Here is a 24,768-nt window from a genome sequence, read left to right as displayed (position 1 = left end):
ATTTCAAAGCAAACCATCCTATATTTTAAAAAAATAATTGTACGAGTATATAGAAAACGTTGAAACATTCTCCTTGAGGTTTTCAAGTTTGTTCTTAACTACTTAGAATAAACTGAAGCAGTAATTGTGAGGAAAGGAAAAAAATGTCCTTTCTTTTTGTGAATTCCTTCCAACTTTGGAAACTTTGTTAAGTTCTTCCAAAAATATATGTAAATGTGTAACTGAATCGAAAATTTAACTTACTATTTTACTTCCTTCAGTGACTTCAAGCTAACATAACGTTGCATAAAGTTCTGCTGGCATCCAAACTGCGATAGCGATACGAACAATTGACCCAACCAAGCAGAAGTTGTATCGACTCTTACCGTCATATCACCGGTAAAGTTAAAGAAACTCAAACGTCCTGCAAATCAATACAAAAGAAAACAATCAACATTATTAATAATTATTTCAAGTATGCAAATTTAAAGAATATTTTCAAAAACAAAAAAAAAACAAGTAAGAGAGCTATATTCGGCTGTACCGAATCTTATATACCCTTCATCAAATTATACTTCAAAATACAAATTTTAAATATTTTTAGGTAAACAAAATTATTTTTTTTTCCAAAGTAGTTTTTTTCACTTTTAGTTATTTAAATTTTTTTTTATAAATTTTTTAAATTTAAATTTTTTTTGTGAAAAAAAAATTCGGGTTAAAAAATATTTTTTCCGATTTTGTCCCATTGTAGGTCCTTACTATGGTCTTATACACGTCGTTGCAAAGATCTTTGAAATATCTATCATTAGATATCTATATTGTCTGTAATCCAGATATAGGTAAAAAATAGGTACAAAATCGAGGTTGTACTGGTTTTTTCCTCATATCTCAGCCATATGTTGACTGATTTTGCTGATTTTAAATAGGAAACTTCTCAAAAGCATGTCTGACAAGATTTGGATCCTGAAGATATTTGGGGTCTTCAGAAAATTGATTTCAACAGACAGACGGACATGTCTTAATCGAAGTATATCCAGAATATATATACTTTATAGGGTCGGAAAATTATATTGTGGAATTTACAAAAGGAATGACAAACTTATATATACCCTTCTCACGAAGGTGAAGGGTATAATAATAATAAGTAGAAAAATAAATCATCAACCGGAAGAATATAATAATCTTGGATAACAATGTAACGGATATAACCCATATTTAAAAATGGAAACTCAAACACATAAAGTGAAATATTAAAAATTATGTTCTTGTCCTACTCCTGCTCTCAACCCTAACTCATGTAAATAATAACATTGGTAGAAACATCCGTAGTCAACTTTGTTAGTGTGATTATTAACAACAGGGAAGTACGTTAAAGATTGTAAATTGTACCAACGATATTGAACTTTTTCGTTCTTGGTTACACAAATATGTATACATATTTGTTAGGTTTACATTTGGTCAATTCACAAGGTCTCCTATCATGTCATATTGTCATAATGTCCTAATATTTGAAAATTTTGTTATTGCCTTTCAAGCAAAAAATGTCCTAAAATAATACTACTCTGTATGCTATGTTTATTGTGTTATCATAACCAACCAGCAGAGACCTGCGCTGAACGCCTAGGAGTCGGTTAAGCTGAGCCGCCGAGTCATGAAATATTAGGACATTATGACAATATGACTGATAGGAGAGCTTGTGAATTAACCAATTGTATCATCAAACACGGGAAAACATATAACTTTATTAGACTGCTGACCTTCATAGATTTAGTTTGATAACCATATTGGCATCAAATAAATAGCTTATTATTTTTTGATAAAAATAATTTAAAAGGGCATGTGATCCAATCAAGAAAAACTGAGTTCTCGATTTTAATCGCAATTAATCGATTAAGATTAAAAAAAGAATTTGAAGATATTCATATGTTTTATTACGTAAATCGAATAAATAGTGTTATTGGAAGAAGATAAATTTAAACATACAATAATCAAATGGTCAGTTTTTAACTGTGTGCTGAAAGTTTATCCGAAATACAATTCATCTTGTGGCGATGCGAAAAATGTCCAGGGAATTTTTTTTTGGAAATATTCAGATTCGGATTAGTAGGATTACTTTATATCCAATGATTTGTTTGGTTCTATCAACAGTTAGTCAGTTGGTTGAGATAACCGAATTATTTTCATTCAACTACAATTTCGGTCATTAAGAATGAATTACATTAAACCTAACAAAGCCTAACATTACAATTTCTAAGGACAAATAATTTTTCGATATTGTGCCATCTGTTTTTCGATAGCTTATGGCATGAGGAAAAAAGTTCCACTACGAAATATCAAAAAAATAATTTTCGAGGCGCCCAAATTTAATTTTTTTTTGACTTTTATTTTTAAGGTTTTTTTTTAGTAGGTAAGAAAAAAAATCGGCGATTTATTTTTTTTTTAAATATTACCTTTTGAAGGTGAAATTGTACGCTAAAAACGATGGCGATAGCAGTTTTTCCAAAAAAAAAATTTTTCTTGAGGTTTTGGAGAAGCTTTTTTTTTTTTTTTTTTCGAAAAATCAATATTTTATGGTTTTTTTTTTGTTAAAAAAATCGATGATTTACAATTTTTTAAATATGTATAACCTTTCCAAGGTAAAATTGTACGCTTAAAACAACAGCGATAACATTTTTTTCGACAAAAAATTTTTTTTTTTGGGTTTTTAGGCGATTTTTGTCAGAAAAACTTTTTCTTTTCGATTTTTTGCTCTTTTTGTTATTTTTAAGGCTCCAAACCATTTTTTATGTATTTTCTCCAGTAGTTTTGAACGAGTTTTGGTCGAAAAATTGATTTTTTTCGATTTTTTATTTTCGAAAAAAAATTAAAGATTCGAAATGAAAAATGTATTACTGTTAGATGCCAAAATACGTTGGAATTCATCAGAATGCTAAGGGGCATTTAGGTTACCAATGATTAACCCTCTAATGTTTAAGCATACCTCAAGGCACTCATCACAAAAATGCCAATAAATTCAAATATAACTGATATTTCATTTCAAAAACTTTAAAATCTTTTTAAAATAATTTAAGTCCGTTTTTTAGCAACTGTTACATGAGTTTTTGAAATGCAAAATCAGTTATATTTGCATTTACTGGCATTTTTGTGATGAGTGCCTTGGGTATGCTTGGACATTAGAGGGTTAAATCTTTTTGTTTGTTTTTAAGTTTTATTACTCAAAAAAATATAACAAAAATCGCGATTAACGGTTTAAAAAATTTAATCATAATTGAGATTATAAAAATTTGCTATTAAATGCAATCCCTATTGATGTCATTGGAAGCAAGCACTTACCACAACCGCATATAAATAATACATTAATAAAAATTGATTACAAATGACTAGAAAGTAAGCAGTTGCATAACAGATAATAAATAAATCATTACACGACTACTTCTAAGTAATGCAGACGGTATGCAGTATGAATTAGCATGGTTCGTTGTTGTACATTTGTTAAGCTTTTAGTACAATCGTGCAAACAAAAAACGTACAATTGTGCCTTCTTGTTCGTCCCTGTATCACAACACAGCCCAAAAAGAGCAAACAAATGACCATAGACACAACAAAGAAGCAAACAATAATATTTCAAAATCATTTCTATTCCATGACACTTGCTATTTTTGTGGTTGCAACTTGGTTGTTGATTGTTTTTTGAATATGTCTGCGTAGGTATTTTGTTGTTTATTTATAAATTTTTTTTATGTTGTTGTTGCTCTTATAACCACAAATATTCACACAAATGATGTTTATATCATTGGCTGGCGGTTATTTGCTTAGGTATTCCGCTTCTTCTTCTTTTTTCCATTTAATTCAAATAAACAACCTTAAAAATTTACATCTAATGATTTGAACACACATACACACACTTAAGTTTATACATGTTAGGAACTCATACATATACATTAGGGTGGCCCAAAACTAATTTTGGCGGACGTTGCCAACTAAAATGAAAGTTTAATTCATTCTAAGATTCCGTTTATGAAAATGTTTGTCCTAGCGTCAATAATTGGTGAGCTGCATCAAAGGATAACAAGGTACTTTTTAAGGCTTTTACGGCTTTTTTAATTTTCAGGACAATCATTTTCAGAAATTGTCTTTTAAACAAACAAAATTTTCATTTTATTTGGGAATAGCGACACCTTATTTATAACGGGACCACCCTAATATACTTACATATATATTTTTTTTATTTATTTATTTTGGGTCTTTTACTTTGTTTGCTTCATTCATTTGTCTAAGGGCGTTTAGGACATGTTCAAAAAAAAAAAAAAAATTATATTTTTATACAAAATACTTTTTTAGATTAAGGGTCCTTTTGATTGCAAACTATAAGCGGTTTTGAATACACATTTACTGGGAAATGGGAGGAGAAGTAGATTTAAGCTTTTTATTTGAGTCATTATAAATTTCCTAGACAAGGGATCAATGAATATAATATATCAAAACTGTTAAACAGTCAAATTAGGGTAATAAATATGATTTCTTAATGCCACAATTAAAGTTTGTTTGTTTTAGAAATATTTTTATTTATTTATTTGTTTTAGAAATATGTATTTGGTTTGTTAAAAGTAGAAAACTTTTGTGGTTTTTTTTTAGTTTAAGGGTCACCTTGCAAATTATGGCAAATCTGCATTTTTCAATTTGAAATTCACCATCACACTACTTCAAGGGCATTTAGATCAGTTAGTTAGTTTGTTATGTTTTTTTCCAAAAAACTTTGGAAATAATCAGAGTTATTCTTATTTTCACCATATTCGAATATATTTTGGAATTCAAAAAAAAAAATGAAAAGTTTATAAATCTTATTTTGTTTAATAAACCTTTGAGCAATTTAAATATGATTTCATCGTTGGAGTTAAATCTGTTTCCGCCGAGCCATTTCAATAGGTTTGCCTGCACATGTGTGCATCGGATAGTGAGCAAACGCGACATCCATCTTGTGAGATAGATGCCTATGACTTCCAAAATCCCTTGTACTTTCAATCTCCGATCGGCCAACACCATTTCGAGAATTTGTTTAATTGTTCGGGTGTAGAGACCTCCGTGCTTGTACGGCCTAGTCTAGGTTTTTTCCTCAAAAAGTAATGCTTAATAATGCTAATGAAATTCACTTTTTTCTATTTTCTCCTCAAGTCACGTGGTAGTCTGCTATTAATGGCTGTCAAGTACCAACTAAATGATGCCGCTTGTTAAAATGTTGACACGTGTCAACTGACAGATGCCTGTTGACAGAAGCAGTGTTGCCCTTTCATTTAAGAGGCAGGAAACTCAAAAAGTCACGGACTAAAATAGTACAAAACAAACGTTTTAAATTGATTTATAATAAAATACAAGTCATTTTTACAAATTGTTGTTCGCGTACTTTTTTTGTTACTTTTCAGATTGAGAGTAGTTTATTTTTACGCATAAAGTTACTGGATATTTTTTACTGGAAAGTACGCGAACACACCTATTATGTACGCACACAGGGATTTTGGTGTCAAAAAGTAAATTTTTCAAACACAAAATTTCAAAAATCAAATGATGCAGTTTTGTAGAGAAATGTTTAAAGATGAAATGTGCATTTATAGTTTTAAGACAAATTTTATTTTATTTTTAAAAAATTGAAGTAAAGTCCATGCAAGGGTGTTGAGCAATTCAGTGGTTTATATATGTTGTATAATTTTCCTAATAATACCATTTACCTTTAACATATTTGAAAAATATAACATTTCTCCATAAATAAAAAAAAATTATGGGAATATCATAAAGCGTTAACAAGATATGCCCAAATCTATAAGTCTCTAAAAATTATTTTATTTTTGATTTTCCATGGAAAAAAAAATGTAGCTTCACTTTCCCCCAAGCTGTTTTTTTAATAAAATGAAAGGTGGGAGTGTCTTGTTTCGATAAACGAAAACAGTTTTCGGAAGTTTTCGGAACAGGATGAAAACTTAACATTTTTTGTCGAATAATAAACGAAATATCAAAAAATTCTTATTTATGTATGGGTTTCGTGGGCGGTGGGCATGACCGATTTTATTGAAACTCGGCATGCGTTTCAATAAATGTATGTACCAAATTTCTAGACTTTTGCTTGGATATAAACAATTTTATTCGAAAAAATCAATTTGGATTGTATGGGCAGTGGGCGTGGCCGATTTTGATAAAATTAAATTTTTTTCTTAAGTTAGTCCATATAATTCTCGGTGCCAAATTTCAATGCTTTACGAACACTCCTTTGCACAAAAATGTATTGCATTTGGATAGCATGGGCGGTATGCGGTGGGCATGGCCGTTTTTAATAAAACTTAGCATACGTTCTTCTTTTATTTCAGAAAATATATATACCAAATTTCTAGGCTTCTACTTGGATAGGAAAAATTTGATGCGAAAAAATCTATTTAGATTATATGGGCAGTGGGCGTGGTCGATTTTGATAAAATTTTATTTTTTCTTAGTTTGGTCCATATAGTTCTCGGTGCCAAATTTCAGCGCTCTACGACCACTCCTTATAATTTTGGAAAAAAAATGTATGAAGCCATCCCTCTGTGTGGACGTAGTAGTGTGATCGGCCCGGTTTTTAATAACCGGTTAAATTTCGAATATCGAAGAAACCGGGTTTTTCTCCTCGAATAGCCGGTTTTTTCTAAATGTGTGTTTTTATGAGTTTTAGTGTATTAAAAACTTTAAAAAAATATTCAAAATCCATAAAACTTTTTTAAAACAAATACTCCAACTATTTTAGAAGACTTTTTATATTTAGACAAATGTCACAAGCGATCTGGAAAGCTTGAAAACATACTCAATGCTTTGCAATGTCCTGCAAGTAGAGTGAGTGAAAGATCATTTTCAATGTTTAGCTTTATAAACCCAAAAGAGAAAAATCCATATACTCCAGCATTTAAACTGTGTTTTATTCCTAAGAGATTATTTTAACCTTCATAAGGTTAGCGATCTTCGGGTCAAATTTAACTCAAAAAGAAAATATATTTTTTTTTTAAAAGAAAACCTAACATTTGAAATTAAATAAAATTCATAAAATATCGAAAATATCAACCACTCACTTTTAAAAAAAAATCAATTTTAATTTCAAAATGGGTCAAATTTGACTCGAAGACTATTATTAAATAAATAAAACTTTTATTCTTCTTATTTTTAGGCGTTTTAATATTTATATTTGACCTAAGTCAATTGCTCGATTGTTTGAACAATCGACTTTTTGTTGGTTGGAAAAAATTTGAACAAAAGTTATCTTAAAAAAGTCTATCAACTGAAAAAAGTCTATTGTTTATTATTAATTGTTGTTGTTTTCATTTTATAAAATGCGTTTTTTTCATCAATAAAACTAGCAACATATATTTGTATATACATCAACATTCTTTTCATTAAAAATTGTTTTTAATATTTATCTTAAAGTATCTTAAAGGGTATATAAGATTCGGCACAGTCTAATATAAAAAATCTAAAATAGTTGACTTTTCATAAATAGCAAAAGTCGACAGTCGACTATTCAAAAATTTCGAAAAGTCGACTAATTTGAACCATGTTCAAATTTAAAAAAAATTTTCGCTGTAATTAATTTTTAATTTTAAATTTTTTTCATTATCATTATCAACAAGATTTTCGATGGCGTATCAAGCATCGATAGTCATTTGAAACAGTTAAATTTTTTTGGGAAAAATATCTTAATGAGTTGTCATTAAGTGTTTTGCCCAAGTACCTTTTGAAGTTGTATGTAATAAATATTTACAACTTATCTGTAAAACATCACCAGCTCTTCAACAACATGACAACATTACACATAGAGCAAATGCATTACAACAGATATCATAATCATGACAATAGAATGAGTGTGATGCTGACTGAGGTTTATTATTCTGAAGTTGACCTCTATATACATACTTACATAAGTGAGATTACATTTCAAATTTTTCTGGCCTGTTAAATGAACATTTATAAGTAAGTACTTAGATATATGTATGTATGTATAACAATTTTGGCCATTGTGTCATTATAATTTGACTATGGAATAAGAAGAGAAAAACTAGAGGAGTGACAAATAAAGCAGCGTTTGCCATAAGCTATTTAAATGCATTTAATGGAATTCAAGAGAAATAGATTTTTGTGAAATATTTTGTTTTTGTATTACCGCACATGCATCCATTCATCATTTGTCCACTAAAATTAGCATGTTAAAATGTAAAGGTTTTTACACTGATGAAAATGACAACATGTGAATAATGTGGCCGATTTATAGGTAATGAGGAAAATACAATTTTTTGAAGAATTATAGAAACTGATTTCAGATGGCTTGTATTTCTTTTGAGTTTAGAAATGAACAAAATCAGTGACACATATCGGTAGACCATAGGAAAACAGTTAGTTTACTAATCTTCCTCTTCTTACGTTATGATCACTTAAATTTTAAACATTTAACCCTTTCGGGACGGAGTTTTATTGTGATAACCAAAATATATATGGTAGAAATTTGTGCATATTCTAAAAGATGAGGAAAAAAATATTATGTTCTGCATACTCAGAAATCCTGAAATCGTCCATTTATCCTGGGACATATTTTTCGTGGGACATATAATCCCAATCAGTGTTCTTGATGGGTGATTCGAAATTAAAAAAATTAAAAAAACATCAGATGAAAGTACACATTTATTTGTTTATTTATAGCATTTTATAAATGTAATTAGGGATTTAATTTGTGGAATGGTCCAAAACACTTGTAACACAAAGCGTTGTTGCTGCCTGAGCATATCATCTTTGTACACTTTTCGATACCAAGTGAAGACCAGTATGCCAGTAGAGCATACTGGTCTTCACTTGGTAATAAAATAAAAATGGAGAAATTCGGGAAATATTTGGATCCTCTCATATCAAAAAACTGGAGCAAGGTGGTTAAAAATTTTAAAAAAATTTATTTTCAAATACGAATATCTCCTAAGCTACCAGAGATAATTGATAGATACGATAGGGTTTTTTTAGTGCTTGGCGAGGAGATTCTTTATTTGTAATTTTTTTGAAATCGGAATTCAAGCGAGGGGATCCCAAAGTGACCTATTTTGGGATCCCCTGGCCGCGTCCCTGGTGGGTCAAAACTTGAACTCGACAAGACTTCCTCTTTGCGCATGTCAAATTTCATTCAAATTGGACTAAGCTTTTAGAAGTTATAGATTTATTTACCTCTATATTTTTTTCTATACTGTGCGGCCGACTTCCAAACTGCTCAAATTCAACAATGTTGTGAAATTCATTTTCAAGCTGCCTGAATACGCTGACTGTACCGTTATGTTTTTATTCAAATATTATAATGAACTTCTAAACATGGTTTACATGTTACTTAGATAATAAATTTCATTTGAGAATTGCTGGGACGTATTATCCCAGTAGTCCTGAAAGGGTAAAAAATATGCTTTGAAACTTACAAAAACATTAGCACTAGACTGGTCACATTTTTCGTAAATGTATGTTGTTTTCAAGTGATATTCGCTGAATTTTTGAATATCTATCATATTGTGCAAACACAGTTTATTAATAAATGACACCTCGAAGTCGGATGGCCGGTAAAAACATTAAAATGCAAGTTTTATGCCCTTTTTTGAAATTTAAAAATGTTGTATTGTTCTTAGCAAAATGTGTCCCAAATAGCTTAGATAGCTCTTTCTTCAATCTTCCGAAAAAAAATATTTAAAAAAAAAATTTTATATTTTTTTTCCGAAATCAAAAACTTTTTTGATTTTTTTTTAAAATGGGCCTTTTTTTTCCTTAAAATAAAGCTTAGATAGCTCTTTCTTCAATCTTCCGAAAAAAAATATTTATTTGCCTTAAAGTTGAACTTTACATAACAAAAGGCGCTCGCTATCAAAAATTTTCAATTTTTTTTTTCATTTGAAATATTTGTTTTTAATTTTTTTAAATTTAAATGCATATAACTTTGGACTCAGTCTCGATTTTTAATTATTTAACATATACATTTGTTGTTAGTTCAATAAAAGAAAAAATGGAGAAAATCGGAAAATATTTGGACCTGCGTTATCAAAAAACTGGAGTAGGGTGGGTAAAAATGTTGAAAATTCAATTTTCAAATGCTATTATCTCCTAAGCTATAAGAGCTAATTTATTATTTATTATTATTATTTAATAGTATAATTTTTAAAGTTTAACATACCCGAGGGCTCCTACTATGGGGACCACTGGTCGTGTCTCTGGTGGGCCCATGAGGTCCAAATTCAAAACTTAAACTTGACAACACTTCCTCTTTGAGCATGTGAAATTTAATTCAAACCGGACTAACTGTTTATAAGTTTACATGGCTGAGATAGAAGCACAAAACCGTGACTTTTTCAACTATTTTTCAAACAATTTTTCAAAAGTTACATTTCTTTAAAAAATAATGTTTGTTCACCAAAATATTTTTCCACAAAAAATTTTATTGATGAAGGTTACACTTTTTTTCCAGTATAAAGTCTTTTAAACAATTTCCACTTGTGTTTTGTAGCTGGTCGCATTATCGTTAAACAGTAAATATGAAACTAGTAAATACATACAATAGAAATAATAGCCAAAGGATTTCAGATTACATAGAAATGTCAACGCATTTTTCATAACTCAATTGCAATAGCGAAATTAAATGAGTATTTATGCGTTCACATGGAAAACATTTACCAACATTAATTATTCTGCTCTATTGTGGAAATCAGTGACATTTTGTATAAAAAATATTTACCATTTCATGCATAGAATTATTTTAGCTAAAAATTGCTAAAAATCTCAACAATGAAGATAAATAAAATTTTATAAACCGTTTACAGAATAAGGCAGATTGTTAGAAACTCGTACAATCAAAAGTATATTTACCTAAGCAAATCATTATCCACCATGCCCTAGCATAACACAACGAAAATACGTACTAAATCATTTCGCGTTTTTTTTTGTTTGTTTTCTGTTTAACATTTCTGTTTGTGAGTAAGTACACTTACCATCATTACGATTTATATCGTAAACTCGTTTCGCACCACCACTAAATATGGTACCTTTAATAATGATGGCTATGGAGACAATAATGACGGTGATAGTTTGAATAACATCAGCATTTATAGCTGCCTTAAGACCACCCTAAAAATAAAGAGAACGAAAAAGTGAAAAAAAACAATAAGATTTATGGAGCATCAAATGTTATCATCTATTTCAAGAAAATTATAATACAAAATATGTACAAACATATGTATTTTTATTTTGTCAACCTACCTTGATTGAGAAAAATACACATATTGTTGTCATACAACAAATGGATGCCCAATACGGTATTCCAATCACCGTCGACAGCGCCACACTGGGTGTATAGACCGTGACACCGAGTGAACATATCTGACGTATTATATAAGTGAATGATGCCAAACAGCGAACCATGCGTGATTTAAATCTGAAAATAAATAAAATGGAAAGAATAATAAAATAAATAAATCTACAAAGTTCTTAAACTGTGAAGGATTTTCTTTATTGTGTTACAAAATCAAAAAACGTAATTTATTGTTGTTGGGTTCATTGTTACGTCATACAGAAAATTATTTTGAAAGAAAAAACGCGTCAAGTGACAATCAATTTTATTTAAAGGACACAAATGTTAGAAGGTTCACTTAACATTTATTAGGAGATGGTTTTAAATTACAGGTATTACGATATGTTCTTTTGGAAATTAATTGTCAAATTGGAAGGAATAAAGTATAATTATTAAAGGGTAAATGGCTAAGCAGTCTATTTGCTTCACATTAGTTGGATATTTGATACATAATTATCAGCAGTACAATTAAAGATATGCAATTTCATACTTTTTGCTGTTTCAGTTCATTTTTGGCATCGATTCGTTAGTGCATATTTTGCGTTTTACATCATATTATTATAGCATATTTCTGCATATTGTACTCATAACTTCATTTGTTTTTATAGACTTCACCATGAGTGTCAGGGTTGTCATTCCGTTTGTAATTTTCACTTTTTTCATTTGCAACCCCACAACTACCTCCATTTGTTGCTGTTGTTTAAGCAATTTTTATACACACAATCACAAATATATCGAAACTACAGCCAAAAGGTATTGTATATCCTGGGTCCTCATAATATTCTAAGACGATCTAAGACGTCCGTTCATCTATCTGCTGAAATCATGAAAAGAGCTAGCCGTCTGAAATGTTCCACAAATAATCTCTATTGATAAGATGATTAAAATGAGCAATATTGGTTTATAATTTCTCCTAGCTCCCATACAATTGTGCCCCCGGAATAATGTTTGAGCAGCCATATAAATATGTTGAATTAAAATTTTGCACAAAATTAGATCCAAGTACTCTGAAAATATACTGTAAAGTATGTCCCTAGTCCCCATACAAGGACACCCTCAGAAAATGTCTTGAACATTCATAACTGTCTTATAATAACACTCTGCTACAAAATGACACTTTTTGTCAGAACTTGAAAAGCGAGCTAATGGGGGTTATAGGCCTAGATGAGGACATAGTAAAACCGTTTTCAAAGATTTTGAAACACCCTCAAAATTTTGAGTAATTTTGAAAAAACTGTGTTTTTTAGACCGATTTCAAAATTTTAATCAATTATGGATAGACATATGTAGTAGGGTATTCATTCGACTAATGATCGTTCGTTTAATCGAATAATTTCTTACGAATAATTATTCGAACAATTTAAAAATGGCCACTTTCAAATAACGAATAATTCGAACAACTTTATGTAGAATAATCGAATAAAACGAATAAATGTTCATATACATATATTTAAATTTATTAAATTGCTTACAATTTTCCATAATTTCAAATTTAAATAAGTAATAATGACTCACAAAAATTGTATTGTTTCTGAAATTCGACAAATAACTAAAGACGAAGGCTAGACTTGTGCTTATTAGTTCATTTCAATGATCGCTCATTTTAGTTCATAGTTCAAAAATGAACTAGGTAGCTCTTATAGTTCAATCGCTCTTTTTGACTTTTGAACTACATATTTATAATACAAGAAACGAGTAATACATGTCTTATAATAAAATATTAAAAATGTCTCTCTGTTCTGAACTAAAACAACAGATATGATACTAGAGCTAAAATGCTCCTTGGGTTTTTTATTTGCTGTCAGTTGCCGTATAATACTGACAATCTATCCATTATGATCCTTATTTGTTCGGCATTATGTCAGAATTCTTATAAAAAGTAGTAGGAAAAGCAACGAAAACACGCATTAAGTTAAGAGCGCACATATGAACCATTTTAGTTCATAGTTCAATACTGAACTAAGTGAGCATATGATTTGAATTAGTTCAAATAATGGAATCGTTCAATTGAACTAGTTCGTTCATGAACTACCCAAGTCTAACAAAGGGACTTTCGATCACTGTAGATGAGTGTTTCGATAGCTCCTTCTATAAATATATAAATATTACTGCAAGAAGTTACAATTCTAAAAACAAATCTTTCAAAATTTTTAACTTAGGACTTGAACCAATGAAAATAAAAGGTACGGAATAAAATATTTGTTATTTAGCTGGCGAAATATTAGAAGAATCGCAATTAATAATCAAAATTTTAACTTAGATTAAAGTGGAGTTGAATGTGATGGAGAATGTGATTTTCATTGAAATAGGTGATGGCCATGATCTTAAAATATATGTATATAAATGATGTTATTAACCGCGTACGTAAGTGTTGCAAAATATTTAATAAATCGAATGATAAACACAAATATTGCAAACTAACGTTTTGTTGCAAGAAAAGCGGTTCGTCTTATACATAATTTTGAACATCTTTGTCTAACATGGTAATAAACTTTTTGCGTTTTTGTAAATGCTTCAATCATGCTTCAAATTAGCCACGTTCACTGACAATGATATCAAACTTTGGACAGAGTCCCTTTATTGTGTAATTCCCCAAGACCACTTTAATACGTTTATATTCTACTGGAATTCAGGATCATGTCCAACTCGCTCAAATATTTTAAAGCTAGCTCCAAAACGGAAACTAAAGTGTTTGCTAGTCAATTATTTTGTAGATTGTTCGGGAGTTAATCTGATCAGAATATTTCTGTTGGAAATTTAATGATGGACTTTGTTTTCGAATGTTTTTTAACATTATCAATACTTGAATTGTTAACTTTAACGTTATTTTTTGTTTTTCTTTAACAATAACATATTAAAAACCGACATCAAAACTTCATTCTTTACTATTTTAAAAAAATTAAAATTATTCGAATAATTAATTAATTAATTTTAAACGTGTGATCGAATTATTCGAACAAGTTAAAACCTCGAATTATTCGTTTTATTCGAACAAGAAAAAAATCGAATAATTTGAATACCCTAATATGTAGGCATAAAATCTATATTTCAAGAAATTGTTCAAGTTTTTATAAAACGTTTACAATTTTTTTTTATTTTTTTCGTAATTTTTCAAATTTAACAATAGTTATTTTAAATTTTTTCTATGAAACCAAATTTTTTTTTGCACAGGTTTTTAAATACAATTTTATAGACAAAAACGTGACATTACTTATTAGAGGTTTATAATTGCAAAAGTTATTAAACTTTTTCGTAAAAAGTTCAAACAAATTTACCTTGTAAATTAAAAATTTTACAAATATTTTTTTTGTATAGTTTTCGTTTTTTTTTATTCATATGCGCTGGGGAAGAAAATACTAAAAAAGGTATTAATGAAAAGTTGAAGAACTTCTACAGTTTTCATCTGATTTGAAAAATTAAAACCATGTCTTGTTAAGAACAAAATTTTCTTTCTACATTTTTATAAGCTTTCATATCAAAATAATCAATGAAAAGCGACTAAAATCAAAAAAGTTGATAAATATTGTTTGTTTTTAGATATTCTTAACAAAAACAATACTTATAACTTACATATGTATCAATAAATGCATGTCATTTTAAATCGTAATCAGTTTTCTTTTCAAACATGTTAAAAAAATTTAAATCGGACAAAAACTAACTGAGTTACAGGTCGATAAGTTCACGAACATCACAGAAAACTGTTTTTTTTTAGAATAACTTCTGAATTTGAGGGTTTTTCTGAAATTTTTTGACACAATTTGTAATGTACTCAGAAAGACCTATAACCCGCGCTAGGTCGTTTTACAGGTTTTTTCCATCGTAGCACCGTGTAATTAATATCATGACGAAATTGGACATACATAAGTTTTATATGAACCAAAATCATTCTACCAACTTTTATGAGGATCGGTCCATAATTGACCATTTCGAACCGTAACTGATTCAAGTCCTCCCCATAGAATGACAACTACTTATTTTGTAAAAAGCAAAACATGAAAAATCCCCTACAATCGCAAGCCATGGAACATCGTGCAACTTTTCCTACCCCATTTACTTCTCTACATTTCTACCCAATAAATTGTTTTCCCAAAATTTATTTATAATTGGCACATTCTACTGAACGTCTTCGTTCCTGAATACCACAGCAGCACTAAACTTTGCATATTGCTTTGAATTTTATTTTTAATTTATTTATTCCTAAAAACATTTGGTATTACTTAAGATTACTAACAATTGAGTTTATCAATTAATCCAAATTGTTTAAAAACTTTGATAAAAAACTTAAAGAAAAATATTTTAAAACCATTTATTTTACTTCTACTTGCAAAAATGTTGCCCCTAAAGCATATTTTGGATTATTAAAACTTTATCTCTCTAACAGATACGAACATTTGCTTGATGACAAACTTATGACAAACTTTTGGCACACATTCCATTAAAAAAAAATAAAATAATACATACTAAAGTTCTCATTCTTTATTCAACAAACTTGCTTATATCGGTAAACAAATTAACAAATCTTTGTTTGCTACAAGTCTGTTGCACTGTAAAACATACAATGTTTGAAACACGAAAAGAAATAAGTACCGGAAAAAAGGAATAAATTATTGATTGACTTTCTCGTCGTTATTGCCAGACATGTAAACTTTATCTTATGACATTCTTAGAATCCCATTTTCAACACTATAAACTAATTTATATGAAATACAAAAATTAAGCACTTAATTTCGAGATATCCTATTACATGCAATGTAATTGGTAATTGAAAATTAATTGGCAACGCCCAAGTTTGGTTATTTTAACTCAGATCTTTTATAAACTACTTTATTTAATCATAATTTATAGTCTTAGATTCTAGAAAGATTTACTGCGTTAATACCTTGTGAATACTTTTTACAAGTGTGCAAATTCCCCTTGTGTACATTTCCATAAAGCCTGTCTTCAACGATTGTTATTTTTATGCCCACCATCAGACAGTATACAGATTTTGTCATTCCGTTTGTAACACATAGAAATATTTATCATAGACCCACAGAAGTATGTATATTCTAGGTCTTTATAAAATTCTAAGATGATATAGCTATGTCCGTCTGTTGAAAACACTATAGGGCCCAAATGAAATTAGCTGGCTAATACTCTGAGTTGATAGGGTTTCTTTGGTATTGAAAATGGGCAATATCGGTTTAAGATTTCACCTAGACCCCATAAAAATGTCCCCCCGGAATACTGTTTGAGCAATCATAAATATGTTGATTATGCGGCAATCCTGATAGAAATTTGGAACAACTTAGATCCAGTTACTCTGAAATTATACTGTAAAGTATGGCGAAAATCTGGCAAAATTTGTCCCTAGTCCTCATACAAGGACACCCTCAGAAAATGACTTGAACATTCATAATTGACGTGTAATAATTTATATCGTGAAGCAATTGGTCATAAATAAGTTCTATATGAAACTAAATCTTTTTTCCAACTTTTGTGAGGATCAGCCCATAATTGACCCTACTCCCCATATAACTCCAATATCAGAAAAATATTTTATTGTCACTTATTGATGGTGGTTATACAAAATTCGGCACAGCCGAATATAACACTCTTACTTGTTCTACTTGTGTTTTAGTTGGTAAAAATTCCCTCCCTCCCCCTTACAGTCACATAGAAATGTCATAAAAATGTTGTGGAAAATCTCCGCAAGTCTAATTCAACGAAAATGCAGAACAAAACGTTTTTCTATTTTTTGTTTCGTTCGCTATGTCTCATAAACTTAAACCAGTGTTGTATTTTATTGTCAACTTTTTCCTACAAAATACTTTGCTCTGAATCAAGTATGAGCAGTTAGTTGTAAGTAATACTTAGTTAAGGTGTGTTTTGGTGCGTTTTCATGTGTCAGAGAATTTGTAAGTACGACATGTTTTATATGAAAATATGTTGTAAGTAAATGTACAGTAAAAGCGTTTAAAAGTTGGACAAACATTTCTTTCAGAAGAGTATACAGACAATTGAGTTGTGAGAGAAAAATATACATAATATCGTAAAGATTTTAGTGTATGTACTAGGGTATTCATTCGACAAATGATCGTTCGATTAATCGAATAATTTCTTACGAATAATTATTCGAACAATTTAAAAATGACCATTTTCGAATAACGAATAATTCGAACAATTTTATGTAGAATAATCGAATAAAACGAATAAACAAATCTTTAAAAATTTATAACTTAGGACTTCAACCAATGTAATCAAAAGATACGGATTAAAATATTTGTTATTTAGCTGGGGAAATATTACAAGAATCGCAATTAATAATCAAAATATTAACTTAGATTAAATTGGAGTTGAATGTGATGGATAATGTGATTTTGAAACGGTCGAAAGTGATATTGTGGATGACATTTATAATGATTACATTGAAATAGATGAAGGCCATGATCTTATATGTATATAAGTGATGTTATTAACCATGTTGCAAAATTTTTAATAAATCGTATGATAAACACAAATATTGCAAACTAACGCTTTGTTGCAAGAATATCATGGAGTTCGTCTTATACATGATTTTGAACATTGTTGAACACCTTTGTCTAACATGGTAATAAACTGTTTGCGTATTTGTAAATGCGTCAATCATGCACTGCCTGACTTCAAATTAGTCACGTTCACTGACAATGATATCAAACTTTGGACAGATTCCCTTTATTGTGTAATTTCCCAAAACCATTTTATTAAACAAAGATTCGGCAACGTTAATAGAGCAATTTGTTATAAATAATTTAGAAAAAGTGAATAATTAATTTACTAAAGAAGTATTTACTCAATTTAAACCCCGAATTAATGAACGACATAAAAAAGTTCTTAATACGTTTATATTGTATTTGAATTCAGTATCATATCCAACTAGCTCAAATTTTTTAAAGCGGAAACTAAAGGGTTTACTAGTCAATTGTCTTGTAGATTGTTCGGCAGTTAATCTGATCAGAATATTTCTTTGAAAATTTAATAATGGACTTTGTTTTCGAATGTTTTTAACATTATCAATACTTGAATTGTTAACTTTAACGTTATTTTTGTTTTTCTTTAACAATAAAATATTAAAAAACCGACATCAAAACATCATTATTTACTTTTTTAAAAAAATTTAAATTATTCGAATAATTCGATTAATTTTAAACGTGTGATCGAATTATTCGAAAAAGTTAAAATCTCTTATTCGAATTATTCGTTTTATTCGAACAAGAGAAAAATCAAATAATTCGAATACCCTAGTATGTACTAACTAACTGCACTGCTAAATCCCAACTTACATATATACGAGGGTGGGTTTTTGGATAAAAAAAACATTTTATTTTTCAACTTTGAGCTCTATGCACTTTGTGCTCAACGTTTCTGCAGTTTGTTTATCCCTTTCAAAAAATAAGATTTGTAGAGGTGAGATGATTTCATCGTTGCAGTCAAATCTCTTTCCGCCGAGACTTTTCTTCAGGCTTTGAAACAAGAAATAATCACTCTTGGCTAAATTTGGAGAATAGGGAGGAAGAGGGAGCCTAATTCATGAATTTTTGCAATGGTAACTTCACATGTGTGAGATGTCTATGGCTTCTTCAATTTATCACACTTTCAATCTCCGATCGACCAATAATAAGGTTAAAACGAGATATTTCTTCAGATTTGGAAACAAGAAAAAGTCACTTGGGGCTAAATCTAATTCATGGATTTTTGCCATGGAAACTGAACATGTGTGTACCTTTTTGTGCACCCAATTGTGAGCAAACGCGGCAACCATCTTGCGGAAAGCTTTCTCATACCCAAGTGATCATTCAATATTGAAACCACTGAGCCATGTGGAATGCCTATGGCTTTCACAATCTCAAGCGCTTTCAGTCTCCGATCGGCCAATACCATATCGTGAATTTGTTCAATTGTGTAGGGTGTAGAGGCCTCAGCTAGATGTCCAGAACGTTTGGCATCTTCCCTAATTGTACGGCCACAACGAAATTCTGCAGATAATATTCAGTTTTTTTCCAATTTCTCCTTACGTCACGAGGTAGTCTGCTATCAATGGATGGTTGTCAAACACAAACAAATGATGGAGCTTGTTCAAATTTTGACTGGAGTCAACTGACAGATGCCAGTTGGAAGTAGCAGTGTTGGCTGTTCAGTGAAGTGCCGGGAAATTCAAAAAGTCACGGACTTATTGTCACACCCTAGTACAGAAGAATTATTCTACAGTCCCTCATTTATACATGTCACTGTATATTTCATATCATATACAACTAACTATTTACATAGTTACTAAAGTAACACAAAACTTTTTTTACTTCTACTTTTGTTTGGTATTCCTTTTGTAATACTTGTGTAACAAATTTAATGTTTTCCAAAGTCTTGGGTCTTCTTTTTTCCTATTCTATTCTATTCCATTCATTTGTATTTGAATTTGTATGTAAGTGTATAAAAGTTTACTTACAACTAAGAAGTTGGGGACTTTTTTCTTCTTGTTATTTTATTTTTTACGTTCTAAGATGATTATACTATTAATTGCATAAAGAATGAATACAAGTCGATAGGAAATAAGTAGTTGGGAGATTTAAAGAAGTGATTTTGAATACCATTCATGTTTAAATGGATGTGAAATATGGTGAATGTTTTAATAGTTGGAACAAAGGGGAGTTAGGCTTGTGATATAGGCTTGTTAAATGTGTGATATAGATTTTTGATTTAGCTCTAGACGCTACATAGTCAGAACAAGTAAAGGTTTATTTCTTCTCTGGATGTCTGGTTACATGTTAACCGTTAGTTAAAATAATGTTTGTATGAAAACTGTCTGTTACTTTAGGTAAAAACATAACTATACATTGTGATAATGCGCAGAGAAAACAGATTCGTAATAGCAACCGAATTTGTTACCAATCAAATGATTCGGTTGCACATATAGAATTTTTCGATTCTATCAACAGAAAATCAGTGGGTAAAGAAGAATTTCGGTTGAAGCAACCAAACTTTTGTTACCACTTCTAAAATTTTATAGCCACAACTGTAAAATTCGGTCACCAAGGCAGAATCATTCGATTGGCAACAAATTCGGTTGCTATTACGAATCTGTTTTCTTTGTGTGGGGGTAAGTCGTATTTAATGAATAGGTTGTGTTCCCTATTAACCTAATTGTCTTATACTTTATGCGAAATCATAGAGTTGACCCTGTATGATCAATTTGCAGGGATAAAAAAGGTATATTAACCTCTAGTGGAGTCGAAATAATCAGAGAAGGATAAGTAAGACTTCAATCTAGAGAAAATTTAAAAGGAATGGGGTCTTGGGATCCAGGCTAGCCTGGCTTGTAATTTGGTAAAACCATCGAATAATATTATTAACGTGGATGGTATCGACACACTCAAAACGTATATGGATGCATATGGGTAATTCCATGTCATCGTACGTGACATTTGTACTCCTATAGAATGGAATAGATTTTGCAAAAATAAGAGTAACTGAGTAACTGAGTATGTTCTATTCAGAGGGTACTATATTTTAAAAAAATTATACGTTCTTTCGAAACATTGTTGTCCAAAATCTCGAGTCAGTTCATTATTTTTGCCCTTAAAATTTTGTAATAAGCTCTAAATTCTTTCACATAGCAACATTTTAGTGTTTTCTCATATTCAAATCATCTTGAAATAAAGATTCAAGGGTTTTGGTTTTTTAGTCGTGGTTGTCATTCTTGTGGAATTGCCCATATGTATAAAAGAAATAACATGGTTAAAACGATGAAAATAAAGACAAAAGTTATTAGAAAAAAAAGGAATAGAAAATGTGCTAAGTCACAAAAAAAATCTATAAGTCGACAGCGCTCTTCTTATATATAATTATGAATCATACCAAATAAATAATGAATCCATATTGATAGATTTCAACAATTTTCAAAACCAAGGACTTTAGAACGTTTTTGTTTCTATGGTAAAATTTGTGAAAAGGGACATAGAACGTTTTCACACTAAGTTAACGATTCGATTTTCTCCTCTTCATTATTTAGCTTAAACAAAAATTGTCACGTGTCACTCTAAAATAGTTGGGTTTCTGGGACACGAGGGTATTCGTGGAAACCAAATGATCAATGGGAGTGGGCTAAACTAATTTGTTCGATAAGAGGGTCCTTAAAAAGAAATACCACAATCTAAGCTCGTTTGATCGTCATATGGACGGAAGAATTCCAGGACCATTCTGGATTTCATTTATTATGAGTGGGAAACACATGCGGTCAAATATCATCAAAACTCATTTAACCCTCACAGAACAGAATCGATTGCATTTCAGATAGCTTAAAATGAAGACTTATGTATTTAGGAACTGTACGTAAATTTCCTACCGGTAATATATTTTTCTTCAAATAAAAATCATTATCATTTCTCATACATTTGGGAAAAGTATTTGCTAGAATGTTGAAGCATGTTTTGGAATGTATGTGCGTATGTGCGATTACAAGTACTAAAATATTGCTGAAACTTAACGATCCTCTGGGCTACAGCAAATCATCGTAATGTGGGAGTGTATAGGATGTAAGCTTATGTGTGTTTGTGAACTTGATGTTGCGGGAAAAGTGTGTGTTAAATATAACAGTTGTAAAAATTAAGTGCATTACTTCACTTTATTTAAACAAAAATCGTATTCTCTCTCAGTGACACACTCATAGACATATTTTGCTAACAGTAATGTGCTATATACAGGGCTGTTCTCTATATTTTGGAAGAACTAAAACAGTAAGAATTTGTTTACAAGAATAGTTGACGCGACTCCGTTAAAACACACTTTAATTATAATTATTATATAATTTCAGTACTCTGAGGTTAAATGTAACTGTACTCACAAGACATGACAAGTTTTTTAAACAAAAAGCTTGAAAAGTAAGACTTTGCATATTTCACAAGAAAAAAATCATTTTTGCTGAATCGTAATAATTATATTTTGGAAACTTAAAGACTATGTCCGTCGGTTTGTCTGTCTTGAAAGGAAAGTCGTATATTTAAACTGACTTTATTATAAATTAAAAATTCTATCCGATTTCTGAATTTTAATACTGCTACAACAATGTGTAATCCTTATTGCGCCTACCTGATATTTGGTCATAAAAACATATTCAAATTACTTATACACTTGTTACAGTATTTATAGATTAGATTTTATTTCCGGCAAAATTTTCTCTACGTACAGCTGCGGTCAAAAGAATTGCACCACGACATTCATATTGTTATATAATAATATTACGTAAAAACTGTTAAATTAATTTGTGTTTTTTATACCCTCCACCAACATAGAGTTGTCAAACGGGTTTTCGAATAATTCGAAAAACCGGTTCTTTTTTTCCAATTTTCCGGTTTTTTTAAACCGGTTTTTACAAAAGGACGGTTTTCGAGTTATTTGACAAACCGGTTTTTTTGTCTCGAATTATTCGACAAAATCGAATATTTTTTAAAATTTATTTTAAGATTTTATGATATTACTTTTAATACAAAATTATACTTAAAAATATTTTTATTTAAACAAAATTAATTTTTTTAAATTGTTTTTCCAAATTTTTTTTTTTAATTTTTAAAAAAAAATTTCGAGAAAAAGAATTTATGACAAAAAAAAATTTTTTTGATGAAAAAAAATTCAAAAAAATATATTTCCCGATTTTGACCCATTGTAGCTCCATCATACTATAGCCTTATATACATCGTTGCAATGGACTTTGAAATATCTATCTATCATTAGATATCCATATTGTCTATATTAGTGACTTAGCAGTACAGATATAGATCAAAAATAGGGCATATCTCAGCCATGTGTGGGCCGATTTTGTCGAGCCGGAAGAATTCCCGATATATTGATGTATCAATCATGTTTGTAAGTTATTTGGGGGCCACGGAAAGTTGATTTCAACATACAGACGGACAGACGGACATGGCTATATCGACTTCGCTATCTATAACGATCCAGAATATATATACTTTGTGGGGTCACAAATGAAAAATGTACAAATTACAAACGGAATGACAAACTTATATATACCCTTGCCACTCATGGTGAAGGGTATACAAATAATTTAATATACCTCAATTCTTAAATTGACAAAAAAGGCTAAAAACCGGTTATTTGAACCGGTTTTTGATAGAAAACACCGAAAACCGTTTTTTAAAAATTACGCTTTTTCGAATTATTCGAAAACCGGTTTTTAGAATATGTCGAATATTTGAGTGAATGAGGGTATATGTATATAAGTTTGTCATTCCATCTGGAACATTGAGAAATATTCATCGAATACCCAGTAAAGTGCATAAGTATTATTATTGATCCTTGAGAAGTTCTAAGTCGATTGAGCTACATATGTCAGTCTATCCGTCTGTCTGTGTAAAACACTCTCACATCCAAAATACATAAGTCATATGAATGATATTAATACCAAAATGTTTATTAATTTTTCTAAACAGTTTGGTATTGAAAATCCGCAAAATCGAAGCGGTGGAACCAGAGTTATGGATTAAAATGTAAGACAACCTCCAAAAATGTTCATAATTTTCACATATTTTTTGTTGTTGTTGGTAAATCCATTGCAGAGAATACCATAAAATCTTTCATTCGTTGTTCATATGATAAAAGGACAAACTGTGTTGCAAATGGTAAGAATATGTGAATGATTTCTTCTAGCCCTTATACAAATTTTTTCCTGGTATAATCCTCTTCCGAAGCATAAATCACTCAAAAGTACCGTTATCAGATAAAAATGCGACATAAATAATTTCCATATAAGAGAAAATCGATGCACCGAATTTTATGCAGATCGGCTCATAATTGGTCATAGATCCCATCTATGGACCACATTCGAAATATACATTAACCTTCTTAAATACCTAACAAATATTGATAATGAACCAAAATTTTACACAGATCCAAAAATCAAACTATTTGATTTTGTGAATATCAGTACATATGGGCAATTCCACGATAATGACAACCACGACTGAAAAAACAAAAACCCTTGAAACCTTTTTTCAAGATGATTTGAATAGGAGAAAACACTAAAATGTTACTACTTATGTGAAAGTATTTAGAGCTTATTACAACATTTAAAGGGCAAACTGATTTATTTATCTCTGAAAAATTCTATAAATAATTTCATATTTTTTTTTTGCAAGGGTGCGGGATACTTCCTTCTTTAAAAATTATTTTTTGAAGTATGTCAGCAGTAATTATTAATATAAAATATATTGTATTTCAAAATAATTGAAAATATTTAAGAAAAACTTTATTGCGTTTGGTGCGTGAACTTTTTAACAACCGCGATAAAATAATACCGTGGTTTTTCATATTTTTTAATGCTCTATTCGACTATGCTATGCCAATTTGCATATTTGCAAAAGATGTCAATAGTTATGTCCCTAATGTACGTATAA

The 24,768-nt window shown here is 29.9% G+C and overlaps 1 protein-coding gene across 1 annotated transcript in view; it reads right to left on the bottom strand.

The window, feature by feature from the left end:
• Positions 1-24,768, bottom strand: part of LOC135963695 (sodium-coupled monocarboxylate transporter 1) — a 151,197-nt gene that overhangs the window by 4,580 nt on the left and 121,849 nt on the right. Inside the window, exons 4-6 of the mRNA XM_065515651.1 lie at positions 11,257-11,431; positions 10,989-11,124; positions 244-403 (exon numbers count right to left, since the gene is read on the bottom strand). Coding sequence (XP_065371723.1) covers positions 244-403; positions 10,989-11,124; positions 11,257-11,431 — 471 coding nt within the window. The remainder of the gene's footprint in view (positions 1-243; positions 404-10,988; positions 11,125-11,256; positions 11,432-24,768) is intronic.

Source organism: Calliphora vicina, chromosome 1, assembly GCF_958450345.1.
Source record: "Calliphora vicina chromosome 1, idCalVici1.1, whole genome shotgun sequence".
NCBI lineage: Eukaryota > Metazoa > Arthropoda > Insecta > Diptera > Calliphoridae > Calliphora > Calliphora vicina.
This window is presented reverse-complemented; position numbering and strand designations above follow the sequence as displayed.